This window comes from Pieris rapae, chromosome 11, assembly GCF_905147795.1.
Source record: "Pieris rapae chromosome 11, ilPieRapa1.1, whole genome shotgun sequence".
In the NCBI taxonomy this organism is placed as follows: domain Eukaryota; kingdom Metazoa; phylum Arthropoda; class Insecta; order Lepidoptera; family Pieridae; genus Pieris; species Pieris rapae.
Window position 1 is genome coordinate 547,038 of NC_059519.1, and position 24,264 is coordinate 571,301.

A 24,264-nucleotide genomic window follows, 5' to 3' on the forward strand; every position below is an offset into this window, starting at 1 on the left:
ATTAATTCGCTGTGAGTTAAAGAATATTAAAGCTAATAAAGACAAATATTTGTTGTAACGATCAGAATCAGAACAGGCTTAATTTCCGAAAAATAAATATAATTGATGTATGCTTCGATAAATCCGCCTAACTAAAGGAGATTAATTAAACACATTTGACCCTCCAGACTTGAAAGGTCAAATTAGATTGTCTGGCTTGCGTTGTAACCTTTACTTTTGTTAAAGAAACTCACGTGTGGAAAAATTTCATAATTATACGACACATCATGAAATAGTTTCATGCATTCGAATAAAGGTATAATTTTACGATCGATATGGCATACGTATTACATTTTAGCCAGTATCGTTTATTGTAATTGATCAGGAATCTATTCTTTAGCAGAGAATCGAACCCAAAATCATGCTGCGTTGCAATTCAATTAGACATTAAAAAATTCTTAGTAATTTGTTAGGGTATTAGTACGATTTAAAGAATGGTAGCTTTGTTTGTTGTTTTGTTGTTGACGCTTGAAAGTGCCGAATGTAAAGCAATAAGGTTGTTTCCGGCAGCAGTGATATTTAACCTGAAGGTACAGTCTCATAATCTTTCTCTTTCCGCTTTCCAGTTCATTATGCTTAAATCAAATTTGATCAATGCTAATATCATTACGAAATTCTAGTGAGTTTTAATTCAGTAGAACTAAACCCATTGAAGAGGTAAGGACAGAAACGGGCAGAATAATTAGTAATCAATGTTGAATAATAATAATAATCTTTATTTATTTTCTCACAAAACGGCACGGACATAAATGATCAGCCTTCAGTAGCTTACACAAGTCTTTTATCTTAGACATGCTAGTATCCTCACGATCTTTTCCTTCGTTAGAATAAAAATTCATCGGTCAAGGCGATTGAAGGCATGAACGCAAAACTAACACTTAACTACTTATTATATTATACTTTAGTTAAGTATAATATAAGTACTATAAGTAATATATAAGTACTTAACACTGTTAAAATAAAGTGTAGTGTTAATAAAACAAAAACCTTTATCACTGTATAACATTTATTTGATTTTAGGTACATGGCCGATCGCCTAAAGGCATACAAATATATTGTATGTTACAAAATCATGATTTAATTACATACATTTGCAAAAAAATGCTATAATTATATACTAATTGTTCATAGTTATGTCGATATTTTAACATTTAACAGAGATTTATTTACAATAGATATGTTAGGTGAATACAGAGTGTATTAAGGTTTCATTCGTCCTACTTAGTTACTTATTTGAGGAACACGCTGTATAGCGAAATATAGCGTGTATTTTAAACTTAAAATTTATAGAATCAAGAGCAAACTACATAACTTCCTAATTTGATTATAGAAAGACTTAAATCGGAAATAAACGTTTTTTAATCTAATTCTAACAGGCGTGCTCAAAGTTGCTCAATTTAACTTTACTTAAGTTTTAAATAGTGAATCTACTTACAGTTGAAGCTAAAAATCCATTGTTCGTTCCATCCGTAAAGATAACTTACAAGAACACAATTCGAACTTTAAATACTGAATAATTAACGGACAACTCTGAGTACGGCTGTTGTAAATAAGTAGGACTAGACGCTTAACTTAATAATATCACAAATTGTCGACGGAATACGATAATTATGTAACAATGGCGGATGAGGTCAAATGAAAAAATTGAAAATACAATGTCAAACGAATTTCCTACATAATCAGTCGGAATTAACACCTATTATAAAAAATATCCTACACTTTAAAGCTTCTTTGATTTATGTCTTAATATAAGTAGGAATGTATTTTACATATGCTTAATTAACTAATTTAACGCATCAGAAGAAATATAATTTTGATATGTACAACAATGCCTCCGAAAACTAAAACTTACAAAAACTATTTTAATATTACGGTATACTTAACAAAGTCTTAGAGACTTAGCGCTATGAATTCATACTTAAGGCTAAGTCTGGACTGAATTTTATTTAAGTTTCACTTCCCATATGACAACACCTTTAATATACGTAAATCAGTGTAGAATAGTAACAATGAATTTTTTATGGTTTTATCAGCGCCGAATAGTATTCGTATTCGTGTAGTTAACTATAAGTAAGTATACACAAGGTCGTAAGTGTTTCGTGTTATACGTCTGACATGAAAATGTTACAATATTATTACTAAGTGTTCAGGGAATATTAGGCCAACAATCGCGAAGATACTCTGATATTAACTATCGAATACATACTCGAAATAGAAAATAGTATGAAAGAATTTTCTCTTACTTACTTCCGCTGATCAAAATTTCATTAACCACAGAGCGCTATCACTAAGATAGTAATAATATTACTTTATAAAAACCAAATCATTACTTGGTGGAATAGTATTATAACTTCCCATAACCGCGTAAAGATAATCAAAGCAATAAAACGAAGACTAAAAATAGTTACCGTTCTTATGGAATCATCGTAACCATAGCAACAAACACAGTACCAGTTTAAGTCCATGTTTCAATGAATCTTAGTTATCAAAATCGTTTAATTTAGTTTTTATAAATAAAATAATATAGGTGCAAATCTTCAATTATGACGAAATTGTATAAATAACAAAACATAAAGGTATTTTTTATCAGTTTGACGTCAATGTTTGCAAATTTTAACATATTTATACGAAATGTTATATGGTACAGGAAAATATTTAGTGGTACATAATTTATCAAACTAATTATAAATAAAATGGAAAGAAAAGTTTAGTTCAGTTCAGTGTTTCCCAACATGGGGCCCATGTCCAATTAGATTGTTAACGGGGGCAATCGAAATCAGCTGGATATAACAACGTGAAGACTTGAGACTGAAGCTAACCAAATTGAAACTTAATAAAAAATCTCTGTGCAGCAAGTATCAAACACAACGATCTGACTAAGATAATATAGAAAAATCTTTATTAAAATCATTTGGATTTTTTATTGTTTTAAAAATGAACTAGTTATTTGATTTCAAATGAAAAAATAATTTTTTTAAATGTATGTATGTACCTATGTATATGTTACATATGGGGGCGTAAGAATTTTAGGTAGGGGCATGAAACAAAAAAAGGTTGGGAAGCACTGATTAAGGTGTAACTAAATTTCATTGATTCTTCTGCCCATTAAATTTTCACTCGGAATTAAGCATTTTCCGTTTAAACAATTAATGCATCTTATATAAAACCGAAAAAGATAAAAAACAATTAAATATCGAATTGCAATGATGACGTGGTAAGAACACGTCATTTTTCTTTGAAACTAAGGTGACGAACATTTTAGCTTAGACATACATAATATGTAAATCACTTTAAGTACTTTATCACTAGTAATATAATTTCTGAAACACTTCTTGTTCAGGCTTTTTGTATGATTCAGAGTCGAGACTTGGTGCTACGTGTAAAACATACGGTAGAGATAAATCGCGATAAGTCTCGAATCTAAATCTTTTAAGACTTCTTTAACTCCTCTTAAACCTAATTTCTAGAGCCAAGGTTCTATAAGTAGCTTTTAAACTTTCATTGCTAAAGATATATTGACTATTCAAGAAGAGGTCTACTGTGCTAATGATAATGTGACAGCTTTCCAGATCTTCTTGGCGGAGCAGCTTCATACTCGTAGTAGTTGGAGAGTGGACGTGGTATCTCCCGATCCCTGCATGAGCGTTGGGAGTGGCTAACACTGGACATTCCGCGGCGACTGCTGCTATGAGAAATTAATTTATTAATAAACAGCACATTGTGAAAATAGCACTAAAAATGATTAAACTTTGTACGCAAATCAGGAATATTTAATTTTTAAATATTTTTTTATTGCAAACGGCCAGGATGGTGTCAAGGGAAGAAGACTTGAATTCGCCAATACGTTGGTGTTTTTCAAGAGTACACTGTATAAAATCATTCAAGGTTTTTGTTGATTGGAAAAAATCTAACAAATTAACACCTTGTCTAACTAGAAAATAATTTTAATTTATAATTACATATATTAATATATTAAAGTTCTGTTTATAATTCAGGAAAAGAGTTAGTATGACCTTGGTCTTTAGTCACATCATATCGATTTTAATATATTTAGATAAAATTATATAATTCAAGCAAGTCTAGAATATTCTCACTTTTATGAACATATAAAAGTATGGTGATATGTGGATAATTGGGTCACGAACTGACTACGATTTAATCAGTTTAACTCTACAAAAGAAAATGCCCAGTTTCTGTAGGATAGTTATATAAAGTTTACACTGTATGTTTATTTGTTATATACATATATACGTAGCTCATTAGATATTCATGAGGAAATGCTGTTGCATTTGTGCAGTATTTTTAGTAATTCTGATAGCGAATAGTACTGGTTTCGAATCGATAGGTCGGGCTGGATACAACATAAAATATCTCTAGTAGATCTATGGTTTTGAAGTTTTTAACACGGCATACTCAATTCGATGAAAAAGGCTATTATCTCGTTAGAATTATGTGCGTGACTGTTTTTATTATAGACGATTAATTTTGTCACGCTATTAAATAAAAAACAGTATATTTATTTCCAGTAATAAAATTAGGTTTGGTCACCGAAAATTTATGTGTAAGATCAAATTTGGGTAAATAGAGGAATACTGCCGTAAGTAGGGTTTGAAGTGAACATAGTGTATTATTTTCGTAAATGGATCGTGCATCAAACCTTGCGACTCTCGTCGTTGAGGTCTAAGGTTCGATCCTCGGCTGTGCAACAATGGACTTTCTATTGAGCGTATTGTGCGATGAAGGAAAGCATCGGCAGGAAACCGGTTTGCCTAAGACCAAAAGTGCGTCAGGCACAGTAGGCTGATCATCTACTTGCCTATTAACTTAACAAATGATCATGAAACAGATATAGAAATTTGAGGACGAGCCCTAAAAAGGTAGTAGCGCCACAGTTTTTTTAAAGTTTATTGGCGCGTTAGGGAAAAATTATTAGAGTAAATGTTTACGATGTGCGCCCACAACGTCACAAAAAACCGACACCTTGAAGTTAGCTATAGTCAACATTTTAGCTTTTTGTGATATTTAAATAAACTTTAACTAGGCAATGCGTTATAATAAAACTTTCAATCTAATTAATACCTTATTTTTATTGTTAGTGTCGTTTTTTCTACAAACACAGTTTGGTTCAAAATTCAAACTGGGGGCACTACTATTGAAAACTTTGACCATAGCCTATAAACGCGATGTTATCTACATTATCTGATGTAAAGTGATACCACCACCGCCATCTGGCCCGCGAGTGCCTTGGCGGTTTGGGTTTATAAGCGGACTAAAATTAATGTGAGAGTTAATTCTAGATACTTGGTTATATTGGCTCTGAGTTGATAGTTAAAATTACAAATAAAATGATTAGCAACAAACGTTTAAATGTGAAAGACACTTACCAACTGTCGCCGGCGACAATTTTGCGGACTAATTGAATCGAAAGCAAAAAAACAATTTTAAGCTTCATAAATGTTATATAAAATACAAGCGAATATATTATCACAGTTTATACAAACACTACAAGACCATAGTTTGTATGAAATTTTTGCGAGTGAGTTTCATTCGATGGAATCGAAAATAAAATTAAAATCCTGTTCAAGTAGTAATCACATTTGTTTTTACGTAAACAAAAAATCTCAGGGCTAAATAAGGATGTTAATTTATTTTGAGATATTTATCTGTGTAAGACATAAATAATATAAAGACAGCTTGATCAACCATTGATTTATCGTAAAACCAATTAATTCTATAAAAAAGCGAATATGTTTGAACTTTAAATTTATTATTTCATAAATGCTACGTTCAATTCATTATCCTTAACACATAAAACAAAGTCGTTTTGGCGTATGTACCTACTCTCAGAGTGGAAACTCAGTATAACTCCCGCGTGTTATCCTTAGCCCTAGGTTTTCTTAGAACGAGATAATAATTTTCACTGAAATATTTCCTAACCAATTCGACTAATAGTTCTATAACATAACAGCGTACTATTTTTTAAGAGACTTGCAGGGCATTCGCGAGCCTTCTGGTTTCTGGGCGGTGATATAACTAAACGTCCTGCCCTATATAGAAATAATTGAAAAAACACTCCGTTATTATTATTACATATTAATTATTAGCATTAAAATTAAATTAAAAGATAATTACGATAAAACAATAGCAAGGAACTCGGTCACAGGTAATTAAGTTTATAAGTAAATTGATTTTATATACGGAAAGTTGAATTCTCGAGTCAAACCAAGTTAATTATTTAGTCCCACAGGCCCGGATTTCGAGGTGAGTTATTTTCCAAATAAAATGAACAATTTTATTTAATTTTTTTTTCAGTCAAGTAATTCAATTAATAATTTATTGAGAAACCAACTAAATTATTTTACTATTTAACACAAAAATATATCAAAAGTGTTTACTAGTCAGAATTGAAAACTTTTTTTCGGAAGTCTCTTTTGTGGAGCCCCGGGGCTGTAACCCCGGTTGGCCTCACCTAAATCCGTCCTCTATAACTTCCAAGTTTTTGTACGTAAGTTCGATATTGTTCCCTCAATAATCAGCGCTCAAGGAATCTTGGGATCACGAAACAAAAATCTAAATAGCAAGGATTTTTTTAAAGCCATAACGAAGCATATACAGAGAACACACGACATACAAAAACACAACACAAGGGAAACATTACAATTATGAAAGAGGAAATAAAAGACAATAAACTAGATAAAAAAATACATAAAAGCAATTTTCATGTATAACTTCTTTTCAATTGTTATTGTTAACGAAACATCAATGTCTGCAGCAACTTACGCCTGAAAACATGGATAGTGGAGAGTATCCTAAAATTTATCAGCCTCGCATGTCCTCAAAGCGAAACTATAATAATTTCACATTGTGCATAATCTAGCAGCAATTACCTCTCGCAAGGGTGTCTTCGGCCATAAAATCACAGCTCACGGATTCGATAGCAGTGACGAACAGAGTATATAGGCCGCATTAAACACATAAATGTATAAAAAAACACGTTAATCTTACCAATAGACATCGGGAAAGCGGAAAAAAATAAACAAATTAATATAAATTTCCTTATTCCATACGGTCTTTTTTATGTAGGAGGCAACCGGGCAGAGGGCTCATCTGATGTTAAGTGATATCACCGCCCATAAACCCTCACCAGACCCTTGCCAGAAGGCTAGCAAGTGCGTTGCCGGCCTATTACGCTCTTTTCTTATAGGATCCAATGCAATATTGCAAGTCGCATTGGTTCAGAAATAGTTCAACGGGATTTAGCGTAAATTATAAAATCACGGTGTCTTAGTTCCCAGTATAAAAGAAAAATGTAATTAAAAAAACGACGTGAATTTTGCTTATAATTTTAGTAGCCACGCTAACTGAACTTCTTGTAACTACATTGGAATGATTTAATGCATTGAAATCAATTTTGCATGTATAACCTCCAAAAACGACTGATTTTGAAGGATATTAGGATCGCAAAATCGATAAATAAAAATTCATCTTTAACCTGTAATTGAGGTGTTTTAAAAGCTGTGTTTTTTAATTGAAAAGTTTGTCGCAAATGGACGTTTCGGTTTCCAATCCTATCTAGACTTATATAGCCTACTATTCGAGAATCGACACGGTAAGGACTTCTCTTAATCAAACAAGCAAGTGTTCAAATCAGTGTTAAAGTAGTTTAATTCCAAAATTTTGGAAAATTAGAAAATAATACCGCATAGATTTTTGAAGGCACTTGAACGTTTTAAGATATTCATTTTAATTGTTTTATATTCTCTGTCTCACATATTAAAATGGACACGCGTGGCTAACACGTGACCAATTAACATATCTAAATTTGGAAACACGAATTCCACTATCAACAACAATTTATAAAAACTAAATTTATTTTATCCTTTAAATAATGATTGAATGACTTCTGTCTCCAAATTGAAAGTCATTAATAATATACAATAATGTAATTTATAATTAATAGGGAGAATTCAGAGGGGGACTATTTCTTAGTGTTGGCTAGCGGCTTTTGCGTGCGACTCATTGTTGAGGTCGGACGTTCGATCCTCGGCTGAGGACCAATGGAAATTCTATGTGTGCAATTTAACATACGCTCCGCCGGTGAAGGAAACGAAGGAAATCGGCTTGCCTTAGACCCAAACAGCCCAGTCAGCGTCAGGCCCAGTAGGCTGATCATCTACTGCCTATTATGACAAATGATCATAAAACGGATCAGAGCTAAAAAGATTGAAGGTTTGATTTTGTTTAATATTGGTTAAGCAGTTCCCGATGCCTATATTCCATACGATAGAAAGAAATAAATAATTGTCCTTTAATTATGTAAATATATATTTATAGACCATTAGAAGCCGTCTCACGTAATTGTTATTGTGTATGACATTGATTAAATACAGGAAAATATAGACCCTATGTACAATATAAATCAAGTTAGTACATAGTATGAACAACAAATTGAAAGAAAAACACCTTTTTAACGGATTGAAGTTATGTATTAATGTAAACATAATTATTTAAACATAATTTTAAATGTAACCGACGTTTGGCGTGCTGCTGTGATACTTTTTTGACATTCAACACCTTTTGTATTCAATTACCGTGACCACGCCCGCTGTAAAGCACGCGAAACGTCGGATAAATTTACAATTATATTAAATAATTATAAGTTTACAATAATACATAACTTCAATCTGTAAAAAAAGTGTTTTTCTTTAAATGTGTAAAAGTTATTTTAATAAAAGAAAATACTTTGAACAAATTAAAATTTAAAAGAAATCTAGTCGAGAGAATTAAATTATTATTTGTGCAATTTTTTTTAATATTTATAATGAAATGGTTATTTTTTTAAGTTAGCTGTTAGCAGAATACTCAAGTGAAGTAATAAAAACAAAACAATACGATAATATTTGTGCGGTTCCTGGGTCATCGGGGTACTTCAAATTATTTAGTAAAGTTAAAATAGTATTTTATTTTTACTCTATAATAGGAGCTCGCGTATAACACTAAGAAAGCTGGGTGAGCAAAATATACAGGCTTGGCTCGTGAAATATGTACTACTACTAATACTACTAATACTACATGACGTCATCGCAAGTAAAATTTTGCAGTTCACTTCTAAAAACATACACCTACATTCTGCCTTGTTTCTCGATCCACATCAAACCTAACAATGCATGAAACCCAGTTTTGAGTCGGCAGTCCCGTATACAACAACCATAATACAGACGAATTTGGCAATGCTTAGGTAATGTATTTAATATTTTTTATTGATTTTTTTCTTTTCATATTATGTATTCCATATTTGGCTATATATTTAGTGTAATTGTTTTTTATCATATAATTTATATTATTCATGAGGGATTACAAAGTAACATAATTATCAATTAAATAATTAGTTTATTTACACTTTTCTCAATTGTTATCTTAATACTTCCAATTCTACTTCTATTTTATGACATATAGCACTATATACTATATCGATTATAACTTTGGTAACTGCTACAATCGAACATAGATGAGTAAATGAATAAATAAATATTGGTGTGAGAAACTTGAGTAAGATTACATGGGCGTTGTTTGGCCAATTAGTTGATTATCATGCCGATCAATAGATGGCAGTTGTTATAACTGGAAATATATTGTTTTACCTAACATATTGTACATTAAATGAGTTTTCAAGATATCGAAGGTTATTAATTTTGAGCTTGCAAAGTAAATTTTCAGGCCTATTAAGAATTAAACTATCGTAATGTAACTATAAAAATGTAATAAATCACGAGTGAAAAATTAGAATATACATATATAGTTATAATGAATTGTTGAAGATTATTTGAATATTCACCTTTCTTCCTCGGCTTTCGCTCTCTGCGCGTGAACTTGCCGCCGCATTTGACCGATTTGTACTTCGCTCAGTTTCTCTCGTCTCGCACTAAATAAAGCAATAAATTAATTATCGTAATGGCTGTAAGTAAAAAGAGAGAGTTTGGGTACTTTCAAAGTATGCGTTAAGAGCGCGCTTGTGACTAGTGAAACAAATGTATGCCTGAATGTTCGCTTGAGATGAGACGAACGATACATTGTTTCGCGGAACAAACATGATTTAAATGCTTTTTATTTAAATAACTAATAAACTATACAACATTTAATTAAATCGCAATAACAACTAATGCATTGTAATACAATTGTTTTTTGGCTCCATAATACTCGTCATGATTCTATTAGTATATGATCTCTTAGATAAATTCAAATCTATGATTAATGACCGATCAGTTGAGTTGAGTAATTTGTTATTCCTTTAGTAAGAAACTGTGCCATAAAAAGTATATTTAGTTCGACAAAATCATGTAAAATAAAATATAAACACAAGAGACAAATGTTTTAAAAGTACATAAATAATCTGTAATACTGAATCTTTCAACTTGAAAGAAAAACCCAAGAGAGCCTAAAAATATCTCGGTTTTCATAATGAGGTCAGTTTGTGAATGTTGCAGCAAGCCTAAGAGAATATTTTTTTATTCACTGTCAGTTTACCACCCAGGTATTCTGAATATTGGCAATATATTATACAGACTATGGTCTAGAAGAAACCATATACTTACGCAATAAAAAAAGCAAAAACTATCGACGGAGATAAGAAAAGAGTATTTAATTTTGTTCCTATTTCTATCGTATTTACACAAAAAAAATTAAAAAAAAAATTTTCGCAGCTTTTTTTAACCAAAACTTAGGATCATATAAGCTATACTTACCCTAGTCAAAATGGACATCTAGCCCAATATAAGTAGTACATATAGTGCCCACACACTTTAATCGAATATGGCCAGTCTCAATAGATATAAGACATAAAAATCTTATGATTAGGGTATTTCAAAGGATAAAACTGTATTCAAAAGTTTTTTGTAAATAAATATATACGAGTCACTTAAATGTTAAGATTTTGTTTTTATTATTTTTTATAAGACGTTTGTTATTAATTTTTTTCAATACAAGTTACAATATTTGGGTAATTGGTGTCGAAATGCAAAAGTATTCTTAAAAATGCATTATTAATATTTACAAGTTATGTTATATGCAAGTTTATGTATCGTTCGAAATAAAGAACGTTTTTATTTCAGTTTAAGTTATGTATTATATGAAACTAAAATTTAAAATACCTTTATTCATATAGGTAACCAAATATACTCATGAACTTCAAAAAAAAATATGTTAAATTAATTCAAAATTTACATTTACTACCAGTTCGCAAGTGCGTGGAGCGGGCAAGAAGAACTGGCAAGAAACTTTCCGCTGCTCTTTTTAATCGTCAAAATTATATACGTGTTTAACCTTAATTATATTGTAAGTCACTTTAATTACTTATTTTAAAATTACATATGTGATTTTATGACGAAATTAAAGATTTTTAATTTCGTATCACTAATCAGGGATACATTACACATATTAAAAGGATAAAACTTGCTGAGTTTCTTGCCCGTTCTTCTCAGAACAAACCTCCTGGTAGTCTTGCGAACGGATGGCGTAGTTTTGCTCTTTCGCGAATTTTGTAAACGTTTTTAACATTCATAAGCATGCCTTAAGTCGAAGTAAGTTGAATATATAAATTTTGATTTATTTTGATATAATCACAATCGAATGGAATGTGCTATAGTATAAAAAGCAAAACTCACTTTAAGTTTTGTTGGATTTCTTCGTAATTGACATAATGTCCTGTTGGTCCCCACGCGCTCTCCATTGCCTAAAAACATTAGTAACATGTATTTTTCCTGAAGTTAGAGACAGTCTTGACGTATTCTCGCTTCATTCAGCCATCCCACTTGTTAACCGCTCCTCATTCATTCGCTCTAAAGCCACCTAATCATTCCATTTCATATTCTTGTCATTGGTATCTCCTCTTTTAACCCACACTGCTGACTTGTGAAACACGTACTTGTTAATTTTTTTTCATTAATTTCTCTAAGCCTTTCAGATTCCTTGGCTACACAAAGGAATGCAACTCTCCATAATTATTCCCAGCTTGTAATTATTGTATCACAAGTGCGTTCGAAGCTAGCATAAATTTAGTAAATTAAGCAAAGAAATCAACATACAAAATATATATAACATTTGTTGTCAAAAATATATTACCTGTATTGCGGGCCCATTTCTTCGATCGGAGCGGGTACTTCGCTCACTGTTCTGCCTGCTTCGGAGCTCTTCTCTGTAACAAATGTAATGCGATTACCCGATGAGCTCAAGAAGGTAATTTATTAGCATCTAATTAGTTTTGAGCTCAGTTAACATTTAGAGGTAAGAAAAATAGATGTTGTCCGTTTCGCAGAGCTAACCGATATGCACACAAAATTTCACGAAAATCGGTCGGGCCATTTCGGAGGAGTTTAATTACAAATACCGTGACACAAGAACTTTATATATTAGAGATTCCTGTAAAATTGAAATATTGCATTTAAAATCCAACCTGTCATCCGCTGTTCTATAAAAAAGATAAAACTCGTTTTTTTCACCTATAATAATTCAATCACAAAATACATACCTGCGCGTGTGTACGTCCTCAATTCTTTCATCTCGGTGTCTCTCCATCGCGTCTCGTGCGAGCGACTTCTCCGACGAACGCGCGGGCGTCGATCTCCCGTACACGTCTTCTTTCTTCTGAGGTTTGCCAATCCTGTGCAAATTCGGGTATTTGATATTTTGGATAATATTTATGAAATAAGTAGTATTCTAAAGGTAGAAATTTTGAAACCGGTCCGGTTCTCGAGTTTAGGTATTCGATACAAATCCATCTTTTAAAACAGCATACAATCTTGTAAAAATTAAATAATGAGTAGCTAATAAAAGTTTATAGTATGTTTGATTGTTTTTAGTATTGCGATAATTCGAATCCTTATTCATAAAAATTCATCTGAGATCAGTTCATCAGATCTGTTTATTTGCACTTCTTAACTGAAGTAACATTTTGTCTCTTTCTGTCAAATTGTGTTTAAGCTGTGTGACAGAGACAGAACCGTGTAATTTCACTGGTTTAGCCCTTATAAGGGACCATCCCAAGGTACACCCATTTTCGGCAATTGGACATACCTAAACATCGTAGATATTGATTTGAGCAGCGATGGTTTCTTGTGGGACAGAGAAGATTGCTGAGGTGAGCCCCGGATGATCTCTGGGGCATTATTGTCGTCGGTCAACCAGTGTTTAAGAGCTGAAAAAAAAATTCATCAGCTATTTGTACGAAAATAGTAATCATAAGTAATATATGCTTTTGAAATTATGATTTTTTTTATAGAACACCAGGCAAACGGGTAGGAGTCTCGACCCATATACTAATCCATTTCATAGGTTCATCAAAACGGTAAAGCAAGTTTCGACATAAAATTTCGTTTTTTAAAATAAGTTAGAATAATATAGTTTTTTAAATAGTCAAAATAATCAATAAATAAATTATATAATAATAATCAATACATAAATTAATTATATATAAATAAAAATGAATTGCAAAGTAATGGAAAATATAAAAAATATTGAGTACTTAGGTTTTTATTCCGGGAAAGCGAACAATCTCTATTGGGTAGCATAGCAAAGTGTTCCATATGTTGGTATGTAGCTACAAAAAGGTAGGTTAAGTAAAAAAAATATATAGGCGTAAAGAAGATCGTAATAAATTCGCAAGTCTTACGTGGATGTGCCCGTGCGTATATAGGCTCGTGCCGCGGGTTTCGCTTCGTCTCCTGTATGGCGGTTTGCAGCGACTCCAGACTCGATGACTTGCGCATGCCCAGAGAGGGACCCACAGGTGCTGCTGCAAGTTTTAACTTAGAATTATTTATCACTACATATACATTCCTTTAAAAAATATTTGTTATTTATTTTTAAATTATCTAGTTTTAGATTTTACTAGTGATTCTTAGCTTAATTGTATAGAGCAATATACAATTAATAAAATAAAACATGTAAAATTTCGTAAAGTATAGTAATACATATGTACTTTACTTATAATTAAATAAATAAAATCGATTTCGTTAGTTACTGTTAATTACATAATATTCATTCTTTGGTTGTTCAATAAGTTTTAGTTTTGTTTATATATTTAGGTCTGTACACGTTATTAAGTATATAAATGAAGGTGATTTGATTGAACAATTTACAATGTTCTTACACTAATAAAGATGAATAAATAGAAAACGCCTGTATTTTAACCGCTCGCATTTTTCAAGTATATATTGAAACGACTGTATATTTGTGTTTTTGTATATATCATTCTAAATATATAAGTGATATATATTTGTTAGACATACCGCTAGCCTTAATCTCCTTGATCTTCTTGTAGGTCCCCGTGGTCTTGGCGTCGAGTGCTGCGTGTCTCTTCTCGGACATGGAACGTCTGCCGATGGCATCTCGGCTGAAGCCGTTTGTGTTGACTCCGCACTCGCTGCCCGACTCGCCCCCGACGCTTCCCCTGTTTATTGAAAACTTCTTAATCTGTTTCATGATCACTTGTAAGTCTAATAGGCAAATAGGTGATCTGCCTCTTTGCCTGACGAATGCCGTTGATTTTTTTAATCTAAGGCTGGTTTCCTCATGATGCTTTCCTTCACCGACCTCAGGCATGAGATTGACGTGCTGAAGCCACTAGACCAACATTGCTCGTCTTTTTATGTATTTATCTTATATAAGGCGAAGATAAAATATATAGTAAAATTAAGATGGATTAAAATTAATTATGAACTAGACAAACACACTAAATAGATCAAATATTATAAAAGGCTGATAACACATCCGAAAAGCGTCTACAACGGTAATTAACAGGGGGCGTAACATTTATTTATTTATTTATTTCACTACATTTTTAACATAAACTCACCTGGTGCCATAGTCCTCCTCAATGATAACATTATGATGCGCAGGCGGCGACCTTGACATGTGCACGTGCCCCATGCTCCTCAGATTTCCATTCGGCACCTCTTGCGTCGCCATATAATAACTCTCGTTCCTCAGTCCTGTCAGTCTGTCTATCACTGGATTCCAACCGTCCAAACGGCTCCACTCGAAGCTGTCTCTCTTACTATCGTGGGGGATCGCATCTTCCCTCTCCAGATATCCCTTGCTGTCGTCCGATTGGTTGGATATCCAGCTATTATTATTAATTGTGACGACGGATGTGTGTTTCTTGTCGTAGTTGGCGTCTGTCTGTTTGTTGTCGTTGTAAATGACGGTGTTGAAGTTGGAGTTGTCGTTGGAGCTGGTCGTGTCGTTTCCGTTCGGGGGCGTGTCGTCCTTCCATCGTGCCAGGCTGTCCATGCTGTCTGTGAAATGCATTTGATTTTAATGACCACTAACGTCGTAAGCGATCCTGAAAACTAAATTATGTTTTAATTCCGACTGAATCCATCAATTGAGATTTTCCACAATTACAGACAAATAATATTTTTTAATTTTACCAAATTGACTGTCTATAATTTTTTTTTGTTTAAAAACATCAAAATTTATTGTATTTGATTAATAATAAATTTCTAACTTTACCAAAACGTTCATATATTTTACGAAAGTGTGTAACATATACTGTAAATATAGCACTATGAATAATATGGTAAACTTCAATATAAATCATATTTCTTATTTCAGATCACAATCTCTACTTGCGTTTTCCTATATGTCAAACTTTATACAAAAATATGGTTCGAAAGCTCTTGAAACTAGATTTAACAGTGATTGAGCCTCTATTTAGGGCCTATATGAAATAGGCCCTAAATAGAGGTTTATATTTAATATGTACACGACAGAATTATCCGAAGGACCAAGTTGTTGTATCAAACGGCCAAAAATAATCAAATAAGCAATATCTCTCAAAGAAAATAATTACCCGTCCGCCTGGCGATGGTCAAGGAAATGGTGCCGTGCAGATTAGGCCTGGAATGAAGGAGGGCTCGTCGAAGGGTTTCCATGGCTTCGGCGTTGGATTGACCGACCAGAGACACGCCGTTCACGCTAAGAAGCTGGTCGTTCGTGTGTAACCTGAAATCAATTTAATGCTTTATTCATTGACAAAATATTGTAATAGCTACGAGTACTTTAGAGTTAGTTATGATTGAAGTTGAACGCAAGATGCAAGAAGTAGGTGATAGCCGATGTGTTAGATGTGATAGCGAAATATACTTTTTTAATACAGTTGCTCAAAAAGTGGCATATTGCAGGGAGGTATAGCGTTCGGAAAGTGGGCTATTACACACTCGTGCTTTTTCTTTGCCATTCCCGCACTCGTGCGTTTTCTTTGCCAACTGTCAAAACAATGTGTATTAAAAAGAAAAAAACCAACCACGAAGGTTTTATTAAAAAGATTCATATAAGTTTTTATGATATATGATTTCTAAATATTATAATAATTGGATTCAATAAGTTCGATTAGGTTTCTTTTCATTTCATATCAATTAAAAAAATATTAAAAAGAATTTTATAATATATGCAAATACGTATTTTTAAAAAGTTTACTAATAATTGGATTCAATAAGTTAGGTAAGGTTTATTATATTTCATATCAAAAAAAAAATATTAAAAAGAAAAAACTAACCATGAAGTTTTTACTAAAAAAAATCACAGAAGTTTTTATGATTCATGCAAATATTTTAAAAAGAAGCTACTATTTGTTTAAATATCAGATTTAATGATTGGACTCAATGAGTTAGATTTGGTTTTCTTTCAATAAAAAAAGTCTACTGAAGAATTGGCTGTATGGGCCAAGTTCCCTTTGCCTACCCAGAATGGGTGAAGAAAAGAAAAAACAAGCTTTGCTCATATTCTTTGCGGTTGGCGCCATTTTCCAAAAATGTTCTTTCGAGTTGAGTTATTTGTTGCACAAAATGAGTAATTTCGACGATATTTTATTTGAATGAATACCACCCGAACGCAGTATAATTGCACAAAATGCTTCGGAGAAGAATTTACCGGAAACATATAAGTCGCTACATATATACGTGCAACGAATTTATTCCGTAGAGAGAATAGAAAAAAAGCAAATAGTTTAATTAAATTGCTTTATTTTTTCACAACTGTATTAAAAATAGTCGTTCAGTACACGTGCGGTACCGTCATTGCAACTTGTCCCGACTGTCAACCCTCACCTTCGGCTGCGCCTCGGCTCGGGTAGACATTCGTCGGAACTCGTTGCAATGACAGGCTTTCCGCACTTGTAATGAAATATACTATAGGCTGAAGTCCACAAATAGCCATTGATGATGATGATGATGATGATGATGATACATGTTTAATGGATACATAAATATCTTTGATATATAAATTTTATTTGAAGCTAAGAAGTCGTGCGTCGTGTGTAAGTATTAAAAAAAATCATTTACAGATGTCAGTGATGATGATACCCGGGAAAGAGTATCCCAATTTTAAGTTTATTTAGCTTATTTTTTAGATATTCATTAATCATGCATATTTTTTCGCCATCTATCTAGAAAACATGCAAATGTTAAAGTTTTTTTCCTATAAGAATACGTAGCCTAAACTTTGTCGTGAATTTTGAATTTCTACAAAAGTAATACTGAGACTGTGGTCTTTTATAAAACAGAATTAAAAAATAAAGGAAAATATTTGCCAAACCTGCCATCTCGGGAAGCGGCTCCACCGTGTAACACAGATTTGATGAAAATCCCCAAATCGTGGGGCTTCGGCGTCGCAGTCACTTTTCCCTTCACACTGATGCCGAGTCCGGCTTTCTCCGATTCGTGTACTGGCACCTCCAAGCGGAGTATGAGACGATTTCTAAGGTTTGTTACCTGTTAAAAATATATTACATAAAAGTTAATTGCAATTTTTTTTTGATTTATATGGTGATTTTGTGCAATAAAAAATGAAAATGAAAAATGTTTTTAGATTGTTTGATAGTTTCGGATAATAGGATAATATATATTATAGAAATAGTTGTAAATTAACAAAAAATATTGTTGAACTTACTGAACCAGTTGACGAGTTAAGCGCATCCTGCAAAGCCGAGTCCAGTGATTGGTCTTTCAGATCATCTTTCGAAGAACTCTTAGAAATTCTTCCTCGGACGGAGTTAGAATTATTGTTTATGGCGTTGACTATACTGGAGACTCTACCGTTTTCTACCGCTTTTTCTGTGTCTGCTGATTTCGGTGGGGCGCCTATGGCCTTTTCTATGTATTTTGTCGGACTCTGTTGCGGCTCTACTCTCTGGAAAATCGAAAAAAATCATATGTAATATTGAAAATACAAGTTTCTTAGCCTAGGAATCTCATATGTAAATATGATATGATTATATATAAAAATATATTAATGTCAGTTACATTAATATATTTTTCTCGTTTTGTAACTATATTCGACAATGCCATCGTTAACAAAACTAAGAAAATCATAAAACTATGGCATATTAAAAATTTGAAATTAATATTAATAAGTTGATAATTTACAAATAAAAGTACTCGTAATTACCTGAGTCCTCCCAGCCGGCCTCTCAATACGTATATCAACGGTGGAATCAGTAGGAGTATTCCTCAACAGCGTGACGACCTGCTGCTGCGTCAGACCTGCCACGCTGACACCGTTTACTGACACCAGCTTGTCACCGGCTCGAAGTCTGCCGTCAGTTACTGCTGCACCCTAGAATTTAAGGAATTTATAACTAAAAACATAATATTTAAGTTAATAAATAACTTATTTATATAATATGGATACAAGTCTGGGCCGAAAATCAATATGTATGCAAATTATGACCCGTATTTTACGATTTCACTCTTAACAAATCTTTATATTTGACATATTTTCCCTCTCAAGGAATGATGTTGAGATAAGATACAAGTTGAAATACATGAACATTATAAGGAAAAGGCAAAAAGATGCAACGATTAAAATTGGTGTCATTTTCAAACAAAAGAAATAAAATAAATGCATGGTTTGACCCTTGAGGTATACCATATTTAAAGAATAAAGTGCAAATTAATTATATTTTTTATTTATATAATGCTTAAGAAAGATAAACAAAAAATTAACCTTAGGCAATATATTCTTGATGTATATGGGACAGTGTCCCCCCGTGGGGTTATCTCTCGTGGTTATAGTGAATCCCAGACCCTTTTCTCCCTTCACAAGCGACACATTAACGCCCTGCGCTGTACTGGGCTTACTGGGACTGACGGGCACGTCCATTCCTGATATTGCTCGTTCACTGGGTCGCACTGAAATGCATACGTAATTTGATATATAGTAGCCTATAGGACGAGAAGTTAGGCAGTAATTAAGCGTCAAATCTCCTATTTTCTGAAAGGGACTTTGTTTGCTTAAAAGGCTTGCTGTCTCCGGCTTGGCCCGAGCGCTACTCAGGACATATCCTCATGATAGTTAAGCCCATCCCGGGATATTCTCATGCCATTCTCGAGCTCCAGATCCTTGTTTATAAAATTGTTACAACGCTCTGTGATGGTTTAAGACTAAGACGTTATAAGTTTTGAATATTTTTTATCGTAACTAGCGGTATACCCACTGAAGGTATAAGTGTAACCTATTGTGGATACATCTAGTGTGTTTGTTTTGTGTTTTATTTTTGACTTTGTTTTTATTGTAAGGATGTTTCTGTTTGGTTTCTGAATAAATAAATAAATAAATAAGGCTAAAGAAAGAACCTCGCCTGAGCGCTATTTTTTGAAAAAAATCAGCCGGTTTTTCGAGAACATCAACAGAACTCTGAATGAATTTCATAATTTTACCTGTCTGCATACGACTAATGATATGTTTATAACAATTACAAATATAATCATTAGGATATAATTATTACATACTTAATCAACAATAATTAATTATGCGAACTCCTACTTTTGCGTTTATCTATACTAATATTATAAAGAGGAAAGGTTTGATTTTTTGTTTGTTTGTATGAATTGAATAGGCTCCGAAACTACTTGGCAGATTTGAAAAATTCTTTCACTGTTGGAAAGCTACATCATTCCTGAGTGACATAGGCTATATTTCATTTTCAAAAAAAATAGGCATCCTTACTAAAATTACGATAACATTAACATTTGTTTATTATTTGATAAAATTCTAACAGATGGCGCTGAGTTAAAGGTAGTTTAGTTTAGGTCCGTGTCGTGGTACCAACGTTTCACATAAGTTCTCCTACGGTTTCCCTTGATTAATTTACTACTATGTAATATAACAAAAACCTTAGCCACAGCAACGCTTGGCCGAGTCTGCTAGTCATTAAGTAATCTAATAAGGCTTTACGTTTAAATACTTAAAAGGCATTTACATCTATTTAACTAAAAGTTTTTACCTTCAGGTAGTAAATCCAAGGGTCTTTCTTGCACATGATTCACATTGACTACGTTATTTACACCGGTTACCCATCGCAGCATATCTTCTACCCTGAAACATATAAAAATACTGTTTGTCAAAAAAAAAAAAATATATAGTTTCCAGTTTGGAGTAATACTCTCTTCTATTCCCGAATTATTGTACAAGCCAGACATTTCTTCTTTGCATTGGGAAAGCCTTCTAACTCTCTATGAGACCTCTCTATCTTCAGTCGGCAGCTTATTTCTTAACATCGTGATCAGCAAGGAAACATCTGGAGCGGGCAATCCGTTTCCACCAGTTTCTGTCCAGCGACTATCTTATGACAGTTTGTTGACTAAGAGTATTCTAGTTTATCGGTCCATCTGGTTGGTGAACGGCCACGTGATCTTTAGCCTTCTGCGTCACCAACCACCATCGATTTCCCCAAGTTCTCATACCTCTACGCATTGTGTCTAAGATACAATTCGCTGTCGACATATGGTACACCATCCGTATGTGGAGTTAGGATCGGTGTATGTATAAATTGTATTACATTGGCAGCAGGACATCATCTACTTGTTAAAATAGATAGTAAAATCATTTTGGATATGGACGAATTGATGTTACCTATTATTTTGTTGTTCGTTAGCGGTGTCCTGCCCTAACGGATCGCGTCTCGCATCTCTTGGCAAACTCTTACTGCCATAGGTTTGTACCCGTTCCGCCGCCTCCATCCATACGCCACTCCTGCGTTTTTAAAAGGCTTGGTCAAAAATTGCAAATACAATATAATAAAAATGTGCGTGCGCATACACATGTCAAAAGTGAAACTTCTTTGTAAATTAATTATTAGTACGGTAAAAGCCCCAATAGATGAGCATGTACCAGTATATGATTATTCCATATATTTTTATATCTATATTCATACTGTTTACACACTGTATATGTGCTAATGAATATATAATTGTGTTGCAAATGTGTTTCTATTGATTGACGGTCATTCCTTTTCCATTAAAGGCTTAGAATATGACAAGTGTTTAGACCCTAATTAGTAAATACATCTCGTCATCTACTAATTAATATAATGAATGGGACTAACCCTGGCCCAGAAAACTGCATGGACAATCTGTTGGTCTGTCGCTGGAAGTGCGAATGTTTGTCTGGATGGGGGGGTTCTGGTCGGTGGTCATCACGACATACTACTGCCGCTGACCAGCGTTTTGTTTGGTCGGTATCCTGAAATTTTTACATATATGAAAATCAACAAAAATATTATAGGTATTACTTACATTATATACTACGGCCCAAAAGTCTCTACTTGAAAGGAAAGAAAATCAAAGGTAACACTCTCATATTTCACTTATTATATATTATTTTTTAACGGTTAATTTAATCAATATTAATCTACGCTTGTTAAGTATTTATTATACGGTTCGACGATCTTGACTAAAATAAAAAAATACTTTAAACGCAAATGATATAAGCTATTAAGCCCTAACGATCTGATAAACCATTTTACTACTCTTAATAGATTAAAATTCATTGGTTAATTTTGGTTTATGTATAATACTTCGATATCGATAAATTATTATACTTGTAATAATTATAATAAAACTATATTATTGAACTCCCACTTTCCAACTGAAAGACAGTTGGGATAGGCATCTTCCAGCTGCTTCCATTCTTTTCTAATTTTGTAAATGTCATAGCCGTAAAATACCGTACCCGTGTATTATAACTTTACCTGTCTCTGTGGAGGAAGAGTATCCTGGTGTAAGGTGGGTTCGCTGCCTCGTCGCACCTGCAGGCCATTGGCACCATCTTCTAAGTCAGCAGCGCCGACTTCAACACAAGAATCTGTGTTCGGAACCCGCATGCTGCCGCCGACTCCACCTCCTCCCTAAAAATATAAACATAATAACATATTTAGAGATTTATTTTATATTTTTAAGACAGACTGTTTTTACATGAATGTGATGAGAGGGTTTTTAAAACAAACAGACGGACCAAGGAGTAATAATGTGAGCCCAGGTATTTATACTTATTAGGAGATATGCATCTGAAATTAAGAATATGTGGTTGTATATATAGTGTCCATATTGTCATATATAACAAATAATAACAATGTCTTTCAAAGTTCGTATTCTATAGATTCTTATTTAATACTTTTTATTAAAATTAAATAAAGTTGGTCTAGTGGCTTTTACGTGCGACTCATTCCCGAGGCTGTAGGTTTGATCGTTGGCTGTGCATCAATGGACTTTCTATGTGAGCATTTTATATTCTCTCGAACGGTGAGTGAAACATAACCTTTGACACAAAAATTCGGCGAATGTCAGGTACATGACGCTGATCACGTACTTGCCCATTACATTGACAAATGATCATGAAACAAATTCAGAAATATGAGGCCCTGAAAGAATAACATTTACCAGGGCCAGGGCATAGAGCGGATCAATAACTGGCAAGACACACTTTTTGATAGTTTTTGGTAAGGTAAGATACTGCAGTTCCCATGTTATAAGTACATTATATACATGAAGGTTTAGAAAATAATATAGAATTAGAATAATTAATGTAACTGCCATGTTTGCCGTTTACAAATCCAGTTACCCCAGTTGAAGACCGTTATAGGAACTGAGGTTCTGTGCATGGACAATTTGTCACAGATATTTGAAATAAAATTAGTTTTAACTACTGTAAAGTAAATATATCGAATATAAATAGGGCGTTATTTTTCTGCATTTTAAGTTAACGAAAATACAATGTCATAATTAAAGTCTGGCGCAAAATTACTGCACAGTAACTAACAATGAAATAGAATTCTTGCAAAATTTTTGTTTAATTTAAATACAAATATAGAATTAATGTCCATACAGAATACGGAACCAATGTTAAATTAATATATCATGTGTGAGTGACAATTACCTCGTGAATAAAAGAATACTGTTATAATTTCATAACAATGGTAGATAGACAAAAATTAACGTTAACGTTGTACAGTCATGTCCTGGTGAGGTTTACATGTAAGACTTGTAACCATGGCAACACGTAACTATCTTAGTCCACGTTTTTTAAGTGTGTTAGTTACTGTACACTTATGTATTTATATAATTTTTATGAGCATTTTCTAATTAAATTTGTGTAGGGTTTGTGCCGTGAACAATTAGGTTCCTGAAAATACAAAGATCGGTAGCTTTTTAAGCTAAATGTTTTGATTTATAACCGTTTTATAAAGGAAAGCAGGTGATCTGCCGTCTATAATAATTAATAAACCCTTTAAAAAACCGAACTTAAATAAAATGCGTTAATAATGAAACTTTGCTTATCCTAGTCAATTGGGCTATGCATTTAAATTAGCTACAAGTAACGATAAAACTCTTGCCTAAAAAAGGTGTAATAAACAGGTTTTTGATAATACAGTACCTTTTAATTACCTAGTAAGTGACTAAATGGTAAAAATAATAGAAAAAACAGTTTATAGTTAATCATTTTTAAAGTAACCTACTAACTTGCAATTTTATATACTAGTACAGTGGGTGTCAACCAATAAGCCATAAAGAGTAGTCAGTAGAAATTGAATTGTACTCAAATTCACACTTACTGGCCTATCTTTCTTTATATAACATCCAGAAAAGCATGCACCCATTCCAAAGAAATACACAAACACTCCGAAAATTATTTCATGTTCTCTATGCGCACACATTACAATTAATGACAAAAATTGTATTAAACACCATATTATGTTAAATGCAAATGGTACGAATCTCATGTTTTCACAAGTCTTAACATGTCATAGAATTTCCTTGCGTTTTCCTGCTTATGTTCCTAATTTAAATATATTTTTATAGTCTGAAAAGGAACGGAGCCCTGTCTTTTGGACGGTCACAATCTTGTCGTCAGAAATAATTTAACAGCCATAAAATTAAAAAAAAAGTAATAATA

The 24,264-nt window shown here is 32.9% G+C and overlaps 1 protein-coding gene across 8 annotated transcripts in view; it reads right to left on the bottom strand.

Moving 5' to 3' along the window:
• Positions 1-1,895: 1,895 nt before the first annotated feature.
• LOC110991573 (partitioning defective 3 homolog) overlaps positions 1,896-24,264 on the bottom strand; it is a 50,708-nt gene continuing 28,339 nt past the window's right edge. For 5 of the 8 annotated variants that reach the window (XM_022256960.2, XM_022256961.2, XM_022256962.2 and 2 more), the window contains 19 exons: positions 22,064-22,219; positions 21,419-21,555; positions 20,947-21,066; positions 20,318-20,409; positions 19,039-19,223; positions 18,481-18,648; positions 17,983-18,222; positions 17,629-17,804; positions 15,887-16,038; positions 14,888-15,329; positions 14,322-14,482; positions 13,703-13,825; positions 13,556-13,630; positions 13,108-13,228; positions 12,563-12,694; positions 12,157-12,229; positions 11,700-11,767; positions 9,875-9,961; positions 1,896-3,724 (listed from right to left, as the gene is read on the bottom strand). In XM_022256960.2, coding sequence (XP_022112652.2) covers positions 3,583-3,724; positions 9,875-9,961; positions 11,700-11,767; positions 12,157-12,229; positions 12,563-12,694; positions 13,108-13,228; positions 13,556-13,630; positions 13,703-13,825; positions 14,322-14,482; positions 14,888-15,329; positions 15,887-16,038; positions 17,629-17,804; positions 17,983-18,222; positions 18,481-18,648; positions 19,039-19,223; positions 20,318-20,409; positions 20,947-21,066; positions 21,419-21,555; positions 22,064-22,219 — 2,850 coding nt within the window. In that variant the 3' untranslated portion in view covers positions 1,896-3,582. The remainder of the gene's footprint in view (positions 3,725-9,874; positions 9,962-11,699; positions 11,768-12,156; positions 12,230-12,562; positions 12,695-13,107; positions 13,229-13,555; positions 13,631-13,702; positions 13,826-14,321; positions 14,483-14,887; positions 15,330-15,886; positions 16,039-17,628; positions 17,805-17,982; positions 18,223-18,480; positions 18,649-19,038; positions 19,224-20,317; positions 20,410-20,946; positions 21,067-21,418; positions 21,556-22,063; positions 22,220-24,264) is intronic. The other 3 variants (XM_022256968.2, XM_045630017.1, XM_022256964.2) reach the window with 2 other exon arrangements.